General features: G+C 31.0%; 3 protein-coding genes across 4 annotated transcripts; 2 read left to right on the top strand and 1 right to left on the bottom strand.

Annotated features, from left to right (window-relative positions):
* The first annotated feature begins 593 nt into the window (after positions 1-593).
* On the top strand, positions 594-3,960 carry LOC109788322 (uncharacterized). The gene is made up of 2 exons (XM_020347016.3): positions 594-3,350; positions 3,457-3,960. Exons 1-2 carry the CDS (start codon positions 671-673, stop codon positions 3,813-3,815), a joined length of 3,039 nt encoding a protein of 1,012 aa, XP_020202605.1. The 5' UTR covers positions 594-670; the 3' UTR covers positions 3,816-3,960.
* A 1,495-nt stretch (positions 3,961-5,455) lies between these two features.
* LOC109788324 (MDIS1-interacting receptor like kinase 2) lies at positions 5,456-8,434 on the top strand. 2 transcript variants are annotated; one of them, XM_020347017.3, is made up of 3 exons: positions 5,456-5,615; positions 6,985-7,816; positions 7,934-8,434. In XM_020347017.3, the coding sequence occupies exons 2-3, from the start codon at positions 7,078-7,080 to the stop codon at positions 8,293-8,295; spliced, it is 1,101 nt and encodes a 366-aa protein (XP_020202606.1). In that variant the 5' UTR covers positions 5,456-5,615; positions 6,985-7,077; the 3' UTR covers positions 8,296-8,434. The 2 variants fall into 2 exon arrangements, with proteins under 2 accessions (XP_020202606.1, XP_020202607.1); XM_020347018.3 differs by having other exon boundaries at positions 5,471-5,615; positions 6,990-7,816.
* A 3,105-nt stretch (positions 8,435-11,539) lies between these two features.
* On the bottom strand, positions 11,540-17,879 carry LOC109788318 (subtilisin-like protease Glyma18g48580). Its single transcript, XM_020347012.3, has 11 exons — positions 17,722-17,879; positions 17,505-17,614; positions 17,197-17,294; positions 16,949-17,113; positions 15,802-15,919; positions 15,121-15,664; positions 13,616-13,710; positions 13,249-13,524; positions 12,811-12,925; positions 12,500-12,713; positions 11,540-12,352 (listed from the first exon to the last, which is right to left on the bottom strand). Exons 1-11 carry the CDS (start codon positions 17,818-17,820, stop codon positions 11,817-11,819), a joined length of 2,370 nt encoding a protein of 789 aa, XP_020202601.1. The 5' UTR covers positions 17,821-17,879; the 3' UTR covers positions 11,540-11,816.
* Between the last annotated feature and the right edge of the window lie 295 nt (positions 17,880-18,174).

The raw sequence follows: 18,174 nt of genomic DNA, 5'->3' as shown, positions 1-18,174 counted from the left end.
GAGAACATGAAACACACTTTTTAACATATTTTTTTAATATATTCATTTTTATTAATTAAATTTTATTGAAAATTATTAAATTATAAAAAAATTCATTAAATAGAATGTGAGAAGGTAAACATTTTTTTTTTGTTTTCTATTCTCTAATTATAACATACATAGATGAAATTTCGTGCTTCACCGATATACTACATTCATGATTTCACTTTAGACTCTGCCCATTTTAAAAGAAACGAAATAATGGCATCACTATCTCTCTCTATTGTGTATCTGTTTATCCATATAACTTTTTCTTTTTAGAAAATAATAAAGTCATTGAACGACTTTTGCCATAGTGGTGTCATTATGATCGCTGCCACTTACAGAAAAGTACTTGACTGTGAAATACACACTAATTTTGGTCAATTTGTTAGGTACACGTAAAACATTCACATACTTTCACATTTATCGTGAGCAAATTTTTAATCATGAGCATTGTGATCGTGCAAAAAAGCCTTTGTATCTGGATTTTAATTAATATTTAAATTATTAATTCCTTTTTATATAAATTAAAAATAACCAAAGTTCATGGTTTCAGTGTTATAGTGTTTTTGTATTCGTCGCTGTCTATATTACCAGCTCTTGCTGTCCAACATCTTGTGCTATACCATAATGACCCAAAAGCTAAAACATGGCCTTCACTAAGCTATTATTATTTCGTCTAATTCTCTGTTCACTTTTATGTCTTGATTCCTCCCAAGTTCTTAAAGTTTTCACCTTTTCTTCCTTTGCCTTTGTTCCGATCTCTGCTTATGAAGTTGCGGAAAACCAAGAGAGGGAAGCAAGTGCTTTATTTGAGTGGAGAGTGAGCCTTGACAACCAAAGCCAAGCCTCTCTTTCTTCATGGACCACTCGTGTAAGTCCTTGCAAGTCATGGAAAGGAATTGTTTGTGACAATTCCAACTCTGTCACCGATATTAATGTTACAAACTTTGGACTAAAAGGTACTCTTCACAGTCTCAACTTCTCATCTTTTCCCAAGTTGCTTAGTCTTGATATTAGTAACAACAGTTTTAGTGGAACTATTCCTCCACAAATTGCTAACTTATCCAGAGTTTCTCAATTGAAAATGGATGATAATCTCTTTAGTGGTTCAATCCCTGAAGAGATTGGAGAATTGCGGAACTTGAAGCAGCTAATACTAGCAAAAAATCAACTTTCTGGCACCATTCCTCCAACAATTGGAATGTTGGCAAATCTTGTTAAACTTGACTTGTCAAAAAACTCTATCTCTGGGACAATTCCTTCGATTAGAAACTTGACAAATATACAACTCCTTAGGCTCTCAAACAATACTCTCTCTGGCTCCATTCCACCCTACATAGGAGACTTGGTCACTTTGACTGACTTTGAAATCCAGAATAATAGTATTTCAGGGTCCATTCCTTCCAATATTGGAAACTTGACAAAGCTGGTCAACTTTTACATTCCCCTAAACATGATTTCTGGATCCATTCCTAACACCATCGGAAACTTGGTCAATCTATATGCATTGGACCTTTCTAGGAACAATCTTACTGGAGTTATTCCTTCCAGCCTAGGAAATTTGACAAACCTTGTCTTTTTGTTATTGTTTAATAACACACTTCAAGGTAGATTACCACCAGGATTGAATAACTTTACCAATTTTCAGAGCTTACAACTATCTTCAAATAGTTTCACTGGTCCTTTGCCACAACAAATTTGTCTTGGTGGGTCATTGAGAAAATTTGCTGCCAACTCTAATTATTTCACGGGTCCAGTTCCAAAAAGCCTGAAAAATTGCTCTAGTCTTACCAGAGTTAACCTATCAGGAAACCAGTTGAGCGGAAATATCTCAGATGATTTTGGTGTATATCCAAATTTGACCTTTGTTGAGTTGAGTAGCAATAATTTTTATGGCCACATTTCACCAAATTGGGCAAAATGTCCTAATCTCACAAGCCTTAAGATGTTCAACAACAATTTAAGCGGTGGTATACCGCCAGAACTTGGCCACGCACCCAAATTAGAAATACTTGATTTGTCTTCAAATCATCTAACAGGAAAAATTCCAGAAGAACTTGGGAACTTGACCTCATTGTTTGATCTGTCAATAAGTGACAATGAACTTTATGGCAACATTCCTACACAGATAGGTGCTTTGTCCCGCCTTCAAAATTTGGAGCTTGCAGCAAATAATTTTGGTGGCCCAATTCCAAAACAGGTGGGAGAATTGCTCAATTTACTTCACTTGAACTTGAGCAAGAATAAATTCAGAGGAAGAATTCCTTCGTTTATCCAATTGCAATCTCTTGAAGATCTTGATCTTAGTTGGAATTTGTTAAATGGAGAAATATCAGTGGCACTTGCAAGTATGCAAAGATTGGAAACACTAAACCTCTCCCACAATAATCTCTCTGGAGCCATTCCATCTAGTTTTAAGGACATGATTAGCTTGACAAATGTTAACATATCCAACAACCAATTAGAGGGTTCAATTCCTAACAATCCAGCTTTTCTTAAGGCTCCATTTGATGCATTGAAAAATAATAAAGGCTTGTGTGGAAATGCCTCTGGATTGGTGCCTTGCCCAGAGTTGAGTCACAGTGGTAAAATGAAAAGAAAAGCCATCATGTTGGCATCATTCCTTACTTTGGGTGCTTTGTTTCTATTAGTATTCACGACTGGAGTTTCGTTGTGTATTTATTATCGAAGAGCGACAAAAGCCAAAAAGGAGGAGGCTAAAGAAGAAAAAGTGGAGGATCATTTTGCCATATGGAGTTATGATGGAAAAATATTGTATGAAAATATCATTGAAGCCACAGAGGGGTTTGATGACAAATATCTCATTGGAGAAGGAGGGTCTGCATATGTTTATAAGGCAAAATTATCCACAGGACAAATTGTTGCTGTCAAAAAACTTCATGAGGTATCCGACGAGGAAACACTCAATTTAAAAGCTTTTACAAATGAAGTGAAAGCCTTGGCAGAAATAAAGCATCGTAACATTGTGAAGTCATTAGGATATTGTTTACATCCACGTTTCACCTTTTTGATTTACGAGTTCCTAGAAGGGGGTAGCTTGGATAAAGTACTAAACAATGATATGCATGCAACAAAGTTTGATTGGAACAAAAGGGTGAAGGTTGTTAAAGGTGTGGCAAATGCTTTGTATCATATGCATCATGGTTGCTTTCCTCCTATTGTTCATCGTGACATATCAAGCAAGAATATACTTATAGATTTGGATTATGAAGCCCGCATCTCTGACTTCGGAACAGCTAAAATTCTAAATCCTGATTCACACAATTTAACCGCATTTGCTGGAACCTATGGGTATTCTGCACCAGGTTAGACCCTTTTTGATCTTAAGAAATTAATCATAAACTTGTTTCAGTAATAAGCTCTTGTACTTAATGTTGTATAATGTGACTTTCATATTGTGATCTATTACAGAGCTTGCTTATACTATGGAAGTGAATGAGAAATGTGATGTGTTTAGTTTTGGAGTGCTTTGTTTGGAAATAATAATGGGAAAACATCCGGGAAATCTCATTTCATTATTTTCATCTTCTGAAACGTCATCAGCGTCTAATTTGCTGTTAAAGGATGTGTTGGACCAACGACTCCCTCAGCCAGCGAAACCAGATGTTGAAGAAGTGATCTTGATTACAAAAATAACATTTGCTTGCTTAAGTGAAAGTCCACGTTTTCGTCCAAGCATGGAACAAGTGCATAACGAGTTTGTGATGCCAAAATCATCTTCAGTGGATCTATTCCCCATGATCACTCTTGGTCAACTTGTCAATAATTGACCCTTGTTGTCTAGTGTGTTGCAAGTTTTTTTTTTTTCCTATGTTAATATTTTGTATGTGCGTTTTACATGTTTTTATCAAGTGTGTTGCATGTTTCCTCAGTTTCGTAATACTTGGAAGAAAGTTATCTTATGTGTTTCTGTAAGATGTAAGGTCGATCATATGTTGTAAAATTTAAAATTATTATATATATATATATATATATATATATATATATATATATATCCAGTGGAGGAGCTAGAATTTTCATTTAGAGGGAGTCACTATAAAAAAATTACACCATTTATTTTATTAAAAAAATTTACACATACAACATGCATAAGATTTTTTGCATATAATTAATATTTTTTATAAACAAAACAAATAAATAATTATATTGAACATAAGATTGAAAAAATGAAATGGGGTAAAATCATATTTACATTTAGAATATTTTAACAAAATTAAAAAGACTTGACTGCTGCCCCCCAGCCTCCGCCCCTGTATATTACACATCAGAAAATTATGTGATTAACCAGTGTACATGGACAATTTACGAATGTACAATAATATCACACACACACATATAAGGAGTTAATCAATTTCATTTTTCAATTAGTTAACTATAATTAAATATTTTAATAATTTCGTAATATTATTGATCGTATGTTCATACTTGGTACAATCACATTCAATTAATTTTAAATTTAAAATAATTTTACAAATGTTGTTAATAGCGTATGATTATTAATAATTCATAACTTTATTAATTACTTGTTAGACAAAATTCACCATATTTATAACTAAGTTTAAATTCGTTTTTGTCTTATAATTTTGTAAGTGTAATTTTGATCTCTTAAATTTTTTATCATAAATTTAATCCCTAACTTTCAAAATTAAACATGTTAGTTCATGTTTAACGTGTTATTCAAAAATAAATAGAAAATATTGAGTGTGCTACCTATGATTATTAGCTACATAAGAAAATATTAATATTAATAATTAATAATAAAATTATTTTAATAGATTAAAAATTTAACTGAAGTAAAAAATATATATATTTGTAGTAAAAATAATGTTATTTTTTATATAAAAGTCAATATGACAATTATATAATGTCACTCATGAGCATATGGATGGATCTATTTTTTTTTTAATTTTAAATGATATATTAACGGTGAATCAACATTACTTAATTTTAAAAGTAAAAGACCAAATTTACAAAATGACCAAAATAATATATTCATGAAGGTTAATAAACCAAAAATAGATTTAAGCTTCATAACTACTAGTTAATAATTAACCATTTATAATGTAAAATTAATCTTTAGAAAATATTTCAATAACTTAATTTTTTGACATAGTTATGAAATTATTAACCATATAGGATCTATTTATTTAATTTATTTTAAGAAAATACTTTTTTAATAAAATAAGCAGTTTTTTTTATATGTTAGTCTATTTTATTTAATAAAAAATCAGCTATTTCTTCTTTTATTTTTTAAAGAAACAATCTATATCTATTTCTTAAGACTCATTTTGTTTATAATTTTTTAAAAGCAAACTAGTGAATTAATAATTATATACGATTAAATTTAATTACTTTTTAGTTACATCACAAATAAATTAATATATTTATATGTATAATTAACCGGCCCAAGATTTAGTTGAGTTTACAATCTACAAATCTCATATATAAACTGTCTGGTGTTATCTTGCAGTTGCTACAAAAGACGTTTGGCAAGTCTCCGAGTTTGTGTGCCTTGTTCGTCCCCAGAGAAGAAAGATAACTCCTTTTGCTGCATCTCATGCTCTGTTACTGTAAGTTTCTCTTCCTCAAACAATTTCTGCCATTACAGATTCAAATATTTTCAAATGAATTACTTCAACACAAGCTTCATATAGACAACTCTTGCAGCCTCAATATTGGATTCTTATTTCTACCAGATGAAATATATATACTATTGTTATTTATACTCTTTCTATTAAAAAATATTCTTTATTTTTAATAAGAAAAATTCTCGAACAATTTTAGCTTATATCTGCTCTATGACTATTATCTAAAAAATTCAAACAAAATTGATGCGATGTTTCACCAAACTGGTGGAACCCTGTTAAGAATTTGATCTGTAGGATAGTGAAGCAACTTTGATGAGTTTCGTTTGTGGATTTGCTTTATGGAAATTGTGACACCTACATTCTAGAGCTTTTTGAAAAGGTTTGCTTTCGACTTATAATTGACTAATATACAGTGTCTCATAATAATAAAAAAAAATGTATACATTTTATCGGAAAATCTTCAACATACATAGTGGAAGACACGTGGGCGAAGGATTCGGCTCTTACAAAATATAAATTAACAAACGTGTAAAGTGAGAAAGAGAGGGTATTGATGTACCCTTTACTTTATAGCTTTAATTTTACATTCACTTTAAAATAGGAAGATAAGAATAAATGTGCAAGTTAATGCAATTCACACCATCTTGTTTTCATTTCTAGTGTCACCCATCCTACAAATTTGGGTTTTAAAATTAATTATATTCATATTATATATAAAATTTATGTTGAATATATATTTAAAAGTCAAAATATTCACTAATGTTTAATTTAATTATCTGTTTATTACTATCTCTGGACTCTAGTTCAATATATAAAAAATAAATACACATCGAGACGTATAAAAATGATTAAATTAATTAGTTTTAATTAGTAATACCATGATTTAAAATTTTATTTTAAAAATACTGATAAAATTGTGTGTGATAGAACAATAGTAATATTTAATATTACTCAAACCAATGAGTATGATTTATATCCTTAGCAGTTAAATTTATCTCATTTATTTCTTATATATTTTGGACTATAAGTAGTATTATATAAAATAATGTCCTAAAATGAACACGATGACTTCGTTTAATTTTTTGATTCTCGACAGTCTCATCTTCCATAACTTAATTACTATATTTTATTCCATTATAAGCTTAGCATTATCATACATCAACATGCATTTGATACACATTAAAAATATAGTATACATAAGATAATAACACAAAATAAATACTTAAATTATTAGACACTTTTAATTATGTAAATTGTTTGATGAATTATAATAATTTAAATACACAAAACAATGTTAAGTTTACTGTAATATCTTTTTTAATATATTAGTGTCTTAATGATATCTTAACAGTCCAGTCTTTCTCAATGCTCCATTTGATGCAATGAAAAATATAACAAAGGGTTGGGTCCTTGCCTAGAGTTGAGTCACAACCGTCACGGAAAAATGAAAACAAATGTCATTGTGTTGGCATTAGTCCTTACTTCGGCGGCTTTATTTCTTGTATCATTTGTGGTTGGAGTTTTCTTATGTATTTGTTATCGGAGAGCAACAAAATCCGAAAAGAATGAGGCTGAAGAAAACATAGAACTAAAAGATCATTTTTCCATATGGAGTTATGATGGAAAATTAGTGTACGAAAATATCATTGAAGCCACTGAGGAGTTTGATGACAAATATGTCATTGGAGTAGGAGGGTCTTCGTCTGTTTATAAGGCTAAATTATCCACAGGACAGATTGTTGCTGTGAAAAAATTTCATGCTATACCCGACCACGAAACACTCGATTTAAAAGCTTTTACAGCTGAGTTACGGGCTTTGGCAGAAATTAAGCATCGTAACATTGTCAAGTTACATGGATATTGTTTACATCCACGTTTCGCCTTTTTGGTTTACGAGTTCCTAGAGGGGGGTAGTGTGGATAAAGTACTAAACAATGATACACATGCAACAATGTTTGATTGGAACAAGAGGGTGAAGGTTGTTAAAGGCGTATTGAATGCTTTGTATCACATGCATCATGGTTACTCTCGTCCTATTGTTCATCGTGACATATCAAGCAAGAATGTTCTAATAGATTTTGATTATGAAGCCCATCTCTCTGACTTTGGAACAACTAAAATCTTGTATCATAATTCATCCAATATTACAACGTTTGCAGGCACCTATGGGTATGCTGCACCAGGTTAGGTCCTTTTTGTTATTAAGAAACTAATCCTATTATATATTATATACTAGTCTTGTTTCAATAACAAGTTCTGCTACTTGTATAATATCATTTTCGTATTTTGGTCTATTACAGAGCTTGCGTATACTATGGAAGTGAATGAGAAAATTGATGTGTTTAGTTTTGGAGTGCTTTGTTTGGAAATACTAATGGGAAAGCATCCAGGAGATCTCATTTTTCCATTATATTCATCCTCTGAAACGTCATCAGTGTCGAATTTGCTGTTAAAGGATGTGTTGGATCAACGACTACCTCATCCGGTGAAGCCAGATGTTGAGGAGGTGATATTGATTTCAAACGTAGCATTTGCTTGCTTAAGTGAAAATCCACGTCTTCGTCCAAACATGAAACAAGTTCATAATGAGTTTCTGATGCCAAAATCATATCCAATGGATTCACTCCCCTCGGTCACACTTGGTCAACTCATAAATTATTGAACCTTTTTTTTGTGTGTGTGTGTTGTAAGCTTCTTTTTCTTCTTCATTTTTTTCGTACACTATTTTTATCAACTTAAATTTATTGAATATAACAAAATTGTACTGATTCTTTTTGTTGAAAATATTTTGTGAAAAATATTATAAAAAATTAGATCTTATAGATAAATTGAAATTAAAATTGAAGGCGATAAATTATCCTTAAAATTATCATAAAATTTATGGAAAATGATGCTTATGTATAGACTTGTAATTATTTTAAAATTTTTAACAAATCTTATTTATTAACAATTTTATTTGTTGAGATTACATTGAATAACTGAAAACAAAATATAAAAGATAAAATTGTAACAATAACATATATCTTATATAAAATTTATTCAAAATTCAAAGTTTAAATATAGTAAAATTTCATAAATCTAACACTTCTTCATAAGATTTGTTATTATGAATATCCCAAACTTTAATTATGAACTCAAAAAATTGATTTTAGAAGTACTATGTCATCAAGTTATTCGATTTCTTGACCTAAATCATTGTTATCATAATCATTCAATTTAACTCCTCTTCATTTCTTTAAATACCATTTGTTGAGATTTATCATATCAAATACATCTTGCATAAAATTGTAACAAAATCTTTCATGTTAAATATTACTCTCATTAATTTTAGCGATAAAATCATGATCTTTAATTAAGTCAAATTTCAAATAAAAATTATTTTTGATCATCAATTTTTACAATCTCTAAACCATGTTCATCCATGATAAAACAATAATTTTCTTTCAAAGAGCCTTCATATTCATTCCTAACATTTGTGGAACACTAAAAAGATTTTGATCCAATTTTATAATGTAAAGAACATCTTTAATAATTATCATACCTTTCTTGGTCAATGAGTTCTTAAGATGTCATAAATAAATACCCATCTTCATCATCATTTTCTTCTTTAATCACAATTGCTTGTGTTTTTTTAGTTGTTGTTTAGGTTGATTCTTATTTAATCTACAATACTTTTCATTGTGGATAAGATGTATTATTGGCACCTTCAGCATTATCCAGATGATTTCCTTTCTTAGTAATTTCTTTGAACTTTCTTAGTATATGTTATGTTATGAATTTTTGTTTTCAGTCACTAAACCATATTTTTGTCTTTGAATTTATGTTATGTTATGAATTTTTATTTTCAATTTTTGAACCACATTGCGGCATTTTGTTGAACGTACGTATGTGGTTGGCGTTCTAGAACGACTCGTTCTGAATCCAGAACGGCCCGTTCTAAAATCAGAACGGTTTGTTCGGATTTCAGAACGATCCGTTATGATTTCAGAACGGACCGTTCTGCTGCATTCGTGGTGTGTTAATTTTGCATCTGGAACAGTCCGTTCCAGATGCAAAGTTAACACACAACATGTGCAACCAGAACGGTCCATTCTGGTTCCAGGTGCATTAAAGAAATTTGGCATCTACTTATGCATCTACGTGACATCCACGTGACCAACAGTTAACTCCGTTTAAATAATTTGGTCGAAAGTCCGACATTGCACTAATTTAAATTATTAGAGACTAAATTGAAATCAATAATTAAAATAAGATTAAATTAAAACCAAAAAAAAATATTATAAAAGATCAAATTAGGGTTTGAAACAAAAAATTAAAATAAGACTTAATAAAAATTATATCGGTATAATATATATATATATATATAAATAAAATTTAACATATATTAAAATAAATAATAATAAAATAAGTAAGTAAGTTTTCACGATGTCGTTTTGTGAATATACGCGATTGTTGGGTTAAAAAAATTGCTAGGGTTTACGTGGTTGACTATATAATGTGTCTCCTTCTTCCACCCTAATCTACTATTCTGCTTGCTACAAAGAAAGCCCCTCTTCATACGGCGCCGTTCTGTTCGTCTCTGAGTTTTTGTGCTGTATTTGAACTTAGAGAATGATAAACATGTCTTTTGTCTTTTCTTTTTCATTTCTATGTAATTGTATGAGTATTGAAGCCAATGATGATTTATTCTTATCCGTGTAAGTGCCGTCTGAAAAGCAAACTGGTTTTGCCTAGTGTGATGCACGCTTTTCACACAATCTGAGGCTTCTTTCTTCTTTTTTCCAAATCTAGTTTCAATGTTTTACTTTTTGTTTTTCCAAGCAAAACTATCTGGTTTCCGATTTTCTTCGAAGTATTCATTTTTTTGTTATTAAAAAAAAACTGAAACTAAAATAGGCTAATCCAATGCATTACTTTAACACATGTTTCCTTAAAATTAACAAGATTCTTTTTATTTCTCTCAAAGTAGCCCAAAAACTCTATTCAAATTGTTCAATTGCAATGAAATGTTGGTTGGGTGATGGTGAAGGAATTCTGGATTCTGAAAAACCAGATCTACCTTCCTAATCAAGATTAAGTTGGCGTCTTGGAGAGAAGAACTTGTATATAGAGTGTCAAAATTCACCATATTGTTAAATTGCATATAACTTTCATACTACATAAGCTTTCTTGGTGTTGTTGTTATGTAATTAGTAATTATACTAAATGATTAGACAAGTAAAATTCTAAATTCTTGTCTGATATCCACCGTATTTTTGTTTTTCTTCTATTATTTACTAAAAACGTTATAAACTTCGCTCTCTGAGACTCATCACTCATGTTTGATTTGCCTATACCAACCTAAATTAGAGAAAAATATCTTAAAACAAACATAAATCTGAACAACAAAGCCACAGTCCAACGATCCTAGAATACGCGGCTATGTTGCTCATCAAGGTGCTATTGAAATATATAATGACTATATATATAGCAGAAGCAACTTCGATCCGTTTACAACTCGATCAAGAGTGGGGCTTACATACACACAGTGAAGTCTCTGTTCAAAATAAACAGGGTCAGCTCAAACTCTTGGTGACATCAACTTGGCCCATAAATAGCATTATTAGCATCAAGTCTTGAATGATCGAGACTTGTTGCACCCAAAAGTCTTGGTACATCGTTGATCTCAAACTACACTTTGATACCAGCTCTTGCTTACGTACACGAAATCGATTCAAAAGTGTTTTACTATGTCTAACCCACCCCATATTTTATCTCAAATCTACAAACCTTAAGTAGTCACTTTTTGATTTTTCACCTGCAACATTTATTTGTAAAATTGAATTGTTTTTCCAACAGAACTTACACTAGTTACGGTGAATGATTCAGTTGTTTGACTCACAAGATCGTAAAGGTAGAATGCTAAATTGGGCAATGGGACTTAATATTGATTAATTTTAATTCAGAAAAAAAAGGTTTCATTAATCAGTTTACAACTGTATGTTGTTACTTGTTAGACTTGCGTATAAGCTCCGTACATGATTGTGAGGGTGCCTAATACAAACACAACGCCAATGAAATGAAGTTCGATCCAACGACATTCTAATAATAAAAGCACTTAAGACTAATGAGTTATATCCTAATAACATGAAACACGCACACACTCAAATGGTAAGATAACATTCCTGAGAGCAAGTTCTAAGGTTACAGGACTACAATAGGACTGGTAACTGTGTGATTGCCATCTGTCCAAGACAAGTTCCCAAATACTGGAAAACCATGACTAGGCACACTAGTTGCCAGAAGAATAACCCGAAAGCTCTTCTTTTCTCCAATTGTCTTAAAAGTCAATGAACTTGGTCGAACAACAACCTCAAATCCATCACTTACGTTAGCTCTCACAACATATGTGCTTGTTGGAGTCCCCACATTGGTAACTGTACGAGTAACATTTATAGGGTTCATCCCTCGATTTGCTACCGTGATCGAAGGGTAATTCAGATTTTCAATGTTGTAAGACTTTGGACAATTGTAAGAGCTTCGATTAAAGTATTTGAGTAAATATTGGTTGTGGTCATGAGCACATATGAAGTTCAAGTAATCCCTTGTTCTCATATCATAAACAAGTCCAGGGTCCATTGCAAGGTTAGGCCTAATATGTCCTGAGCCATAATCAAATGGAGTTGCTATCTGATCAAATGCGTCCCGAATCGGTAGGTTGTTGTTATCTAGTGTAGTAGCTACATGAATAGCATAATTTCTATTAAGGAAAGATTTTTCCAAAATTTTTAGTGCAATATTGTGATTATATATTTTTGACAATGGTAAAAGGGTAATCTGTGTTTCTTTTCTTATATGCATATAGATGTACTATTTTGCCAACTTACCAGTAGTCATAATGGCTGATTTTATAGCTGCTGGACTCCAATCAGGGTGAAGTGTTTTGAGAAGACCTACGACACCAGCAACATGAGGGCATGACATAGAAGTTCCTTGTTGTATATTGAAAGGAACACGGCGTCTATCTGATGGTAGATTTGATGGACTTGCGGCTAGTGAATAAGCCGCCAATATGTTCACACCAGGAGCAGTTATGTCAGGCTGAAACAGAAAATTACAAAAGCAATGAAGGAGTTACCGTCTTACTAAAAGTAAGAAAAAAAAACATGGCATGATGATGAAATTAAAAAATGTAGACCTTGAGTATCAATGGTTGTACTGCACTGGGACCCCTGGATGAGAATCCAGCCATAATTGGAGCAGGCTTTATTCCTAAATATGTTCTTGCAACAGTCATGTAAGCAGCAAGTTTCCTGCAGAGTAATTTATGAATGAAGTTTTTCATTTGCTGCAAGTATTTTTAGAATGAAACGGCCTGTGTTTGGATTCATATTAGATTTTCTAAAATCACGTTGAAATAATTGCTAACATGAGTTCATGTAAATATTTCAAGTTAAGAGGTTGATTCAGGATTCAAAATTGATTTCAAATTGAAGCATTATTTGGTATTCAATGATCACACTGAAGTTAAAATTTATGACCTCATGTATATTACTTCAAGCATAAATCACTTTATTTCAAAACCAATTTTACAAACAATCATCCAAACACTAAGTGTTGAGTGATATATGATTACCTGCTAATGTTTTTGTCTGAACCTCCTTTTCCAAACCATTCACGCTCATCAATATCCTCATCCTGGTTGATATCTAAACTCGCTGCTGGTATAGGAAGAGGCTCAGCTAGAAGTGTGTTGCCACCTTTCTCATCATTGACCACAAACATTCCCACTGCGCCAGCTTTAGCAGCTTCGTAACCCTGAGCTACTGATGTTGTTCCATCAAGTCGAATGCAGATCAATATGTTTCCCCTTATTTTGGATGGATCAAGTTTTCCCGGCTTGCATAGACCACTACAGAAGTAACACACTCATAAACAAGAAACAATAATATTCTAACAAATAATATAAACATTTGAAAGAAGTTAAGGGAATTCGACTTTACGCGTCTTGAATTGTGGCATTAGGAAGTCTAGCATTGACAGCATGAACCAATGGATAAAATTTCCGTGATGGTAAGCCTCTGTTAAGACTGGAACCCTGTTGTACATACACGCAGCCCAACTCAATCAATTTGATATGCAACATATTTTTTTCCGAGTTAATCATCCTATACATTGTCAGTGTAAAATTTTTTACACTGACAACCAATCATATCTTTTAAATTATTATATTTTATTTTTATTTCATTAAATAAGTAACTGACATGTCACTATTAAAAGATATGATTGATTGTCGGTGTAAAAAAAATCTTACAATGACAATGTATCGGTGATTAACACTTTTTTTCCTTTATATTGATCACATAACAAAAGAAAAGATAATAAATGCATATACAATATCATCATCTAATAACATGGTTATCTTTCATAATACCTACTCGGAGATTGTATAACTTACCCCAAGTAAAAATGGGGTTTAAAATCCTATAAAAGATGACTGCTGTAATTAATTATGTATTTTATATTTTGTTTGGGAGAGGGGAGGAATAAAAGATAATAGAAGAGAATATGTGAGAATTGATTTGATAAAAAATATGTAAAAAATAGAATGAAATTTATAGTTGTTTAATAGAGTAGAATTAGATGAGAAATAGAGTGAATTTGATATTTTTAAATTGTATTTTATATGATTGAATTTTTATATATAATAAATAATATTATAATATAGTTTAAACTATTATTATATTATTATTATTATTAACATAAATATATATGATTTTTATAAATAATTTTATCTAAAATAATAAATAAAAATCATTATTATTATATTTTTTTTATAATTATTAAGAGTTTAATTATTTATAAATTTATTTAAAAATATATAATTATTCATTATTTATATATATATATATATATATATATATATATATATAAATATAATACAATTCCTTCCCCTTCTTATTTTTATAAAAAAAAAGTAAATTTTTTCACAAATCCCCTCATTTTAAAGGGGAATTTTGTTTTTGTTGGGTCCCACTCCATTTTCTTCACAATTCCTTCTTATCAAATAACACGAAATTTTTAATCTCTACACTTACTTTCTCTTCCCTCCTCTTCTTCTCTATTTACCCTTTACTAAATAAAGGCTTAAAGTGATTGGTGTAATTTTCTTAATTGCAACTTCTTTGGAATTGCTTAATTCCATTTTTATTTGAGTAAGTTAGATAACTCTTGACTACTTTCATATGAGGAATGATTTCTTGTTAACTAAGCTCGCTTATTAAACTCATCATCACAGAACAAGACTAGACATAATTTCATAAATATAATTGATATGTTGTTGTCGAATCAAAATTAAAGTTTTACAATAATAATACACATTACCATTTAATGAATTCATTTACGATGTACAATACCAGAATAAAACTCTAATTTTGATTTGAAAACATGAACAACACTTATAAGTTTTATCCTTAAATATAAAAAAGAAACATGTTGTTAATGTTACCTTTAGGTAATGTCTGTTACCGAGAGAAATGTTGGTGAAAAAATCCCTGTCCATTGTACTAGCAGCAACTGTGAATGACCAAGGTGCAACATTTGTGACAGATCTAGGTGCTGGTCCATCATTGCCAGCAGAGCAAACTACAACTATATTTCTAGCAACTGCATGGAAGGCCCCTATGGAAACCCCATCAGTGAAGAAAGCCTCAATGTAAGGATTAGAGCCACCCACAGAGGCAGAGATGATATCAACACCATCATATATGGCATGATCAAAGGCTTGTAGAATGTCTGCTTCATGACAGCCACCAGCATCATTTTTAGACCAACACACTTTGTAGGCAGCAACACGAGCTTTAGGGGATCCACCCTTTGCAGTGCCATTGCCATTGCCAAAAATAGTTGCACCAGGAGCAAAATTACCAGCTGCAGTTGACAGGGTATGCGTACCGTGCCCAACAAAGTCACGTGCACTGCGGTTTAACGGATCAAGTTTCCCATATTGTGACTCGTAACCTTCGCTGAAGACTCTTGCACCAATCAACTTCCTGATTCATCACATAACATTAACATATATACTTCAACATACCATCCATATTTCTTTTCTTCATGCGTTAATTAATATATAAAATGCTCATAAGTTGGACTAGCTAAAGAATTCAGTAATTAGTGAAATAAAAAAGACCTGTTACAGAAAGTTTGGTTTCCTAAATGGTGAATCTGACAGACCCCGTTTCCACGCCACTTTGATGGCACAGGACCGTATCCATTGTCGCTGAAACTTGGGTGTTCGGGCCAAACGCCTGTTCCAGCAAGTAACTAATCAATAGTCTAACCCACCTCATAAAATAAAAGTTGGTTCGAGTTAAGATAAACATTTATTCTGAAATCAAACTACTCACCTTTATGATTTATGAAGAAATAACGATCTAAAATATATAAATAAATTGTACATGATTTAAGGATTTAATTAATTTTAATTGGCTTAAAGCTTCTTTACACAGTTTACAGCAAGACCGAAGACACAAATTAATGGTTTTTACCATTAGAATTGGGCGTTTTCTTGAAGGACTGGAATTATTTCAGTTGTTATCGTGCTTTAATTTAAACTTGTTAATAAATTATTAGATCACAAGGTAAAAAAAAGTATAATGTATTCTCTTTTTTTTTTACTTAAAATATAATATATGGTAAGTGTTATATAATAGATGCTTCAAAAAAAAAAAGGTATTCTAATATAATAGTAATACACGTATAATGATAAAGGATAAGATTAAAAAAAGTCACTTGCTTTTGGTGATAATATATTTTTTTCTTTCTAAAATAAGTTCTTCTAAAGTATATAAATAAAAGTATATGTATTAAAGTTTAATGATTTAAAGTTATAAATTAATTTAAATTAAATGGGTAAAAAACCCATCTTAAGTGTGTCAATACTTTTGAAGTTTAGGGGAAAAAAGTGAGATAAGCTAGTTGATACGATGAGAAGAATAAAAGAAATAAATAAAAATATAAAGACGAAAACATTATAAAATATGCTATATCTTTTCATGATGTATTCTTAATATTTCATATATAAAAAAATACATGTAATTTAATTAGGAACATTATTAATAGGATGTTGTGAAAGACATAATATTAAAGCCAATGGAAGTGGAATAAATCATCTCCCATTATATTCTTTCTTGGGCCCAATAATAAATAATATGTTAGAAGAAGAAAAAAATGCATATTAAAAGAACGTTGATAAATACCTTCTCCAAGACAAATTCATTTTAGATATGCGATATCCAAAATGTGTTGCAGTAAGAGCAAGTAAAAGTTAAGTGTACCTGAATCAAAATTGGCGATGATTGTATTTTCGCCAAAATTTCCTTTCAACCAAGCCGATTCTGCAGGAATTCCTCCATATTTTTCCACCCCAAGAAAGTCCCATGATCTCGTAGTGTGCATTTTATACTCTTTGCTCAAGAAAACAGAAATTACATTTGGCTTTTCTGCACCAATTAATACACGCCATCAAAATTACTAGTTATCCTTTCAACTCCAATATCTGTAAAAAAAATTACTAGAAGCTCACTTGCAATCTCTGACGCCTCTTCCTCTTCAAGTACTGCAGCAAAACCATTGATGTGCTTATTGTACGAGTACATAACTGCTTCCTTTGCTTTCTCATGGCTGTGAAAAAGGGAAGAAGAAGAAGAAGAAAAAGAAGAAAAAAGCCTATTTAAGTCATCAACTATAGCTACAGAATAATAGGAGTTCTTAGATTTTCTTTTATTATATAATATATGAATTTTAAGAGTATCTCTTCATCTAGACTAATCTCTTTAGAAGAGTTTTTGTTAAATTTATATCTTTAATATTAAAACTGATACATATATTTACCTGCCCAAGACTGAAGCGAGTAAATCATGGTGGGAATTTGTTGCTGTCTGAAGATCAGCAAGGGAAGGAGTTGGACCATGAGAATGTTCTCCCAAGTATACAATATAGGTCTGCTACAGAGAATGAAAACATTTGTAAACCCAACATGCAGCAAAACGTCAAGTTGTGAAACACATGCAACTGTATCAGCATACTTGAAATTAACATGCTTCCTTGCCTTTCTAAGACCATGGGTGTATGCATGCGCATATGCCTGCAACGTAATGCAAACAAGGATTGATGATACAAAAAGTTTCAAGATGGAGCTGGAACCCATCTTTTTTCTTCAACTGCTTTAATTTTTGTAGCTAGTTCCCTTATATAAATCTTTTCGCCACGTTTTGTTTCAGCCAAATATGATTCTTGTAGCCCATTTTTTATCCTTAGTTATTCTCACCATTGTAATTTTTCTTTAGTTTATCATATCTCAGTTCTCCCACAGGAAAAAAAATAAATGTACCATACTAATAGGATAAGAAAAAGTATTAAATAAAACTAATATTTTCTTTTAGAACAACTGATTATAATATAATAAAATAATTATCTTTTCGCATCCCGACAAACAAATGAATCTTTAAAATAATAAAATTAATCATATAGGTAGTTTCAAAAATATTAGAAATTAGTCTTT

This window comes from Cajanus cajan, chromosome 9 (genome assembly GCF_000230855.2).
Source record: "Cajanus cajan strain Asha chromosome 9, NIPB_CcT2T_4, whole genome shotgun sequence".
NCBI lineage: Eukaryota > Viridiplantae > Streptophyta > Magnoliopsida > Fabales > Fabaceae > Cajanus > Cajanus cajan.
Note: the sequence above shows the minus strand (reverse complement) of the source record. Positions and strands in the feature narration are given on the sequence as shown.

Coding starts and splice junctions, on each gene's coding strand:
- LOC109788322 (XM_020347016.3), top strand. CDS start 671: ATGGCCTTCACTAAGCTATTATTATTTCGTCTAATTCTCTGTTCACTT. Junction 3,351..3,456: donor CTATGGGTATTCTGCACCAG/GTTAGACCCTTT, acceptor GATCTATTACAG/AGCTTGCTTATACTATGGAA.
- LOC109788324 (XM_020347017.3), top strand. CDS start 7,078: ATGAAAACAAATGTCATTGTGTTGGCATTAGTCCTTACTTCGGCGGCT. Junction 7,817..7,933: donor CTATGGGTATGCTGCACCAG/GTTAGGTCCTTT, acceptor GGTCTATTACAG/AGCTTGCGTATACTATGGAA.
- LOC109788318 (XM_020347012.3), bottom strand. CDS start 17,820: ATGGGTTCCAGCTCCATCTTGAAACTTTTTGTATCATCAATCCTTGTT. Junction 17,295..17,504: donor CTCGCTTCAGTCTTGGGCAG/GTAAATATATGT, acceptor CCTTTTTCACAG/CCATGAGAAAGCAAAGGAAG. Junction 15,920..16,948: donor CATCGCCAATTTTGATTCAG/GTACACTTAACT, acceptor TTGCTGGAACAG/GCGTTTGGCCCGAACACCCA.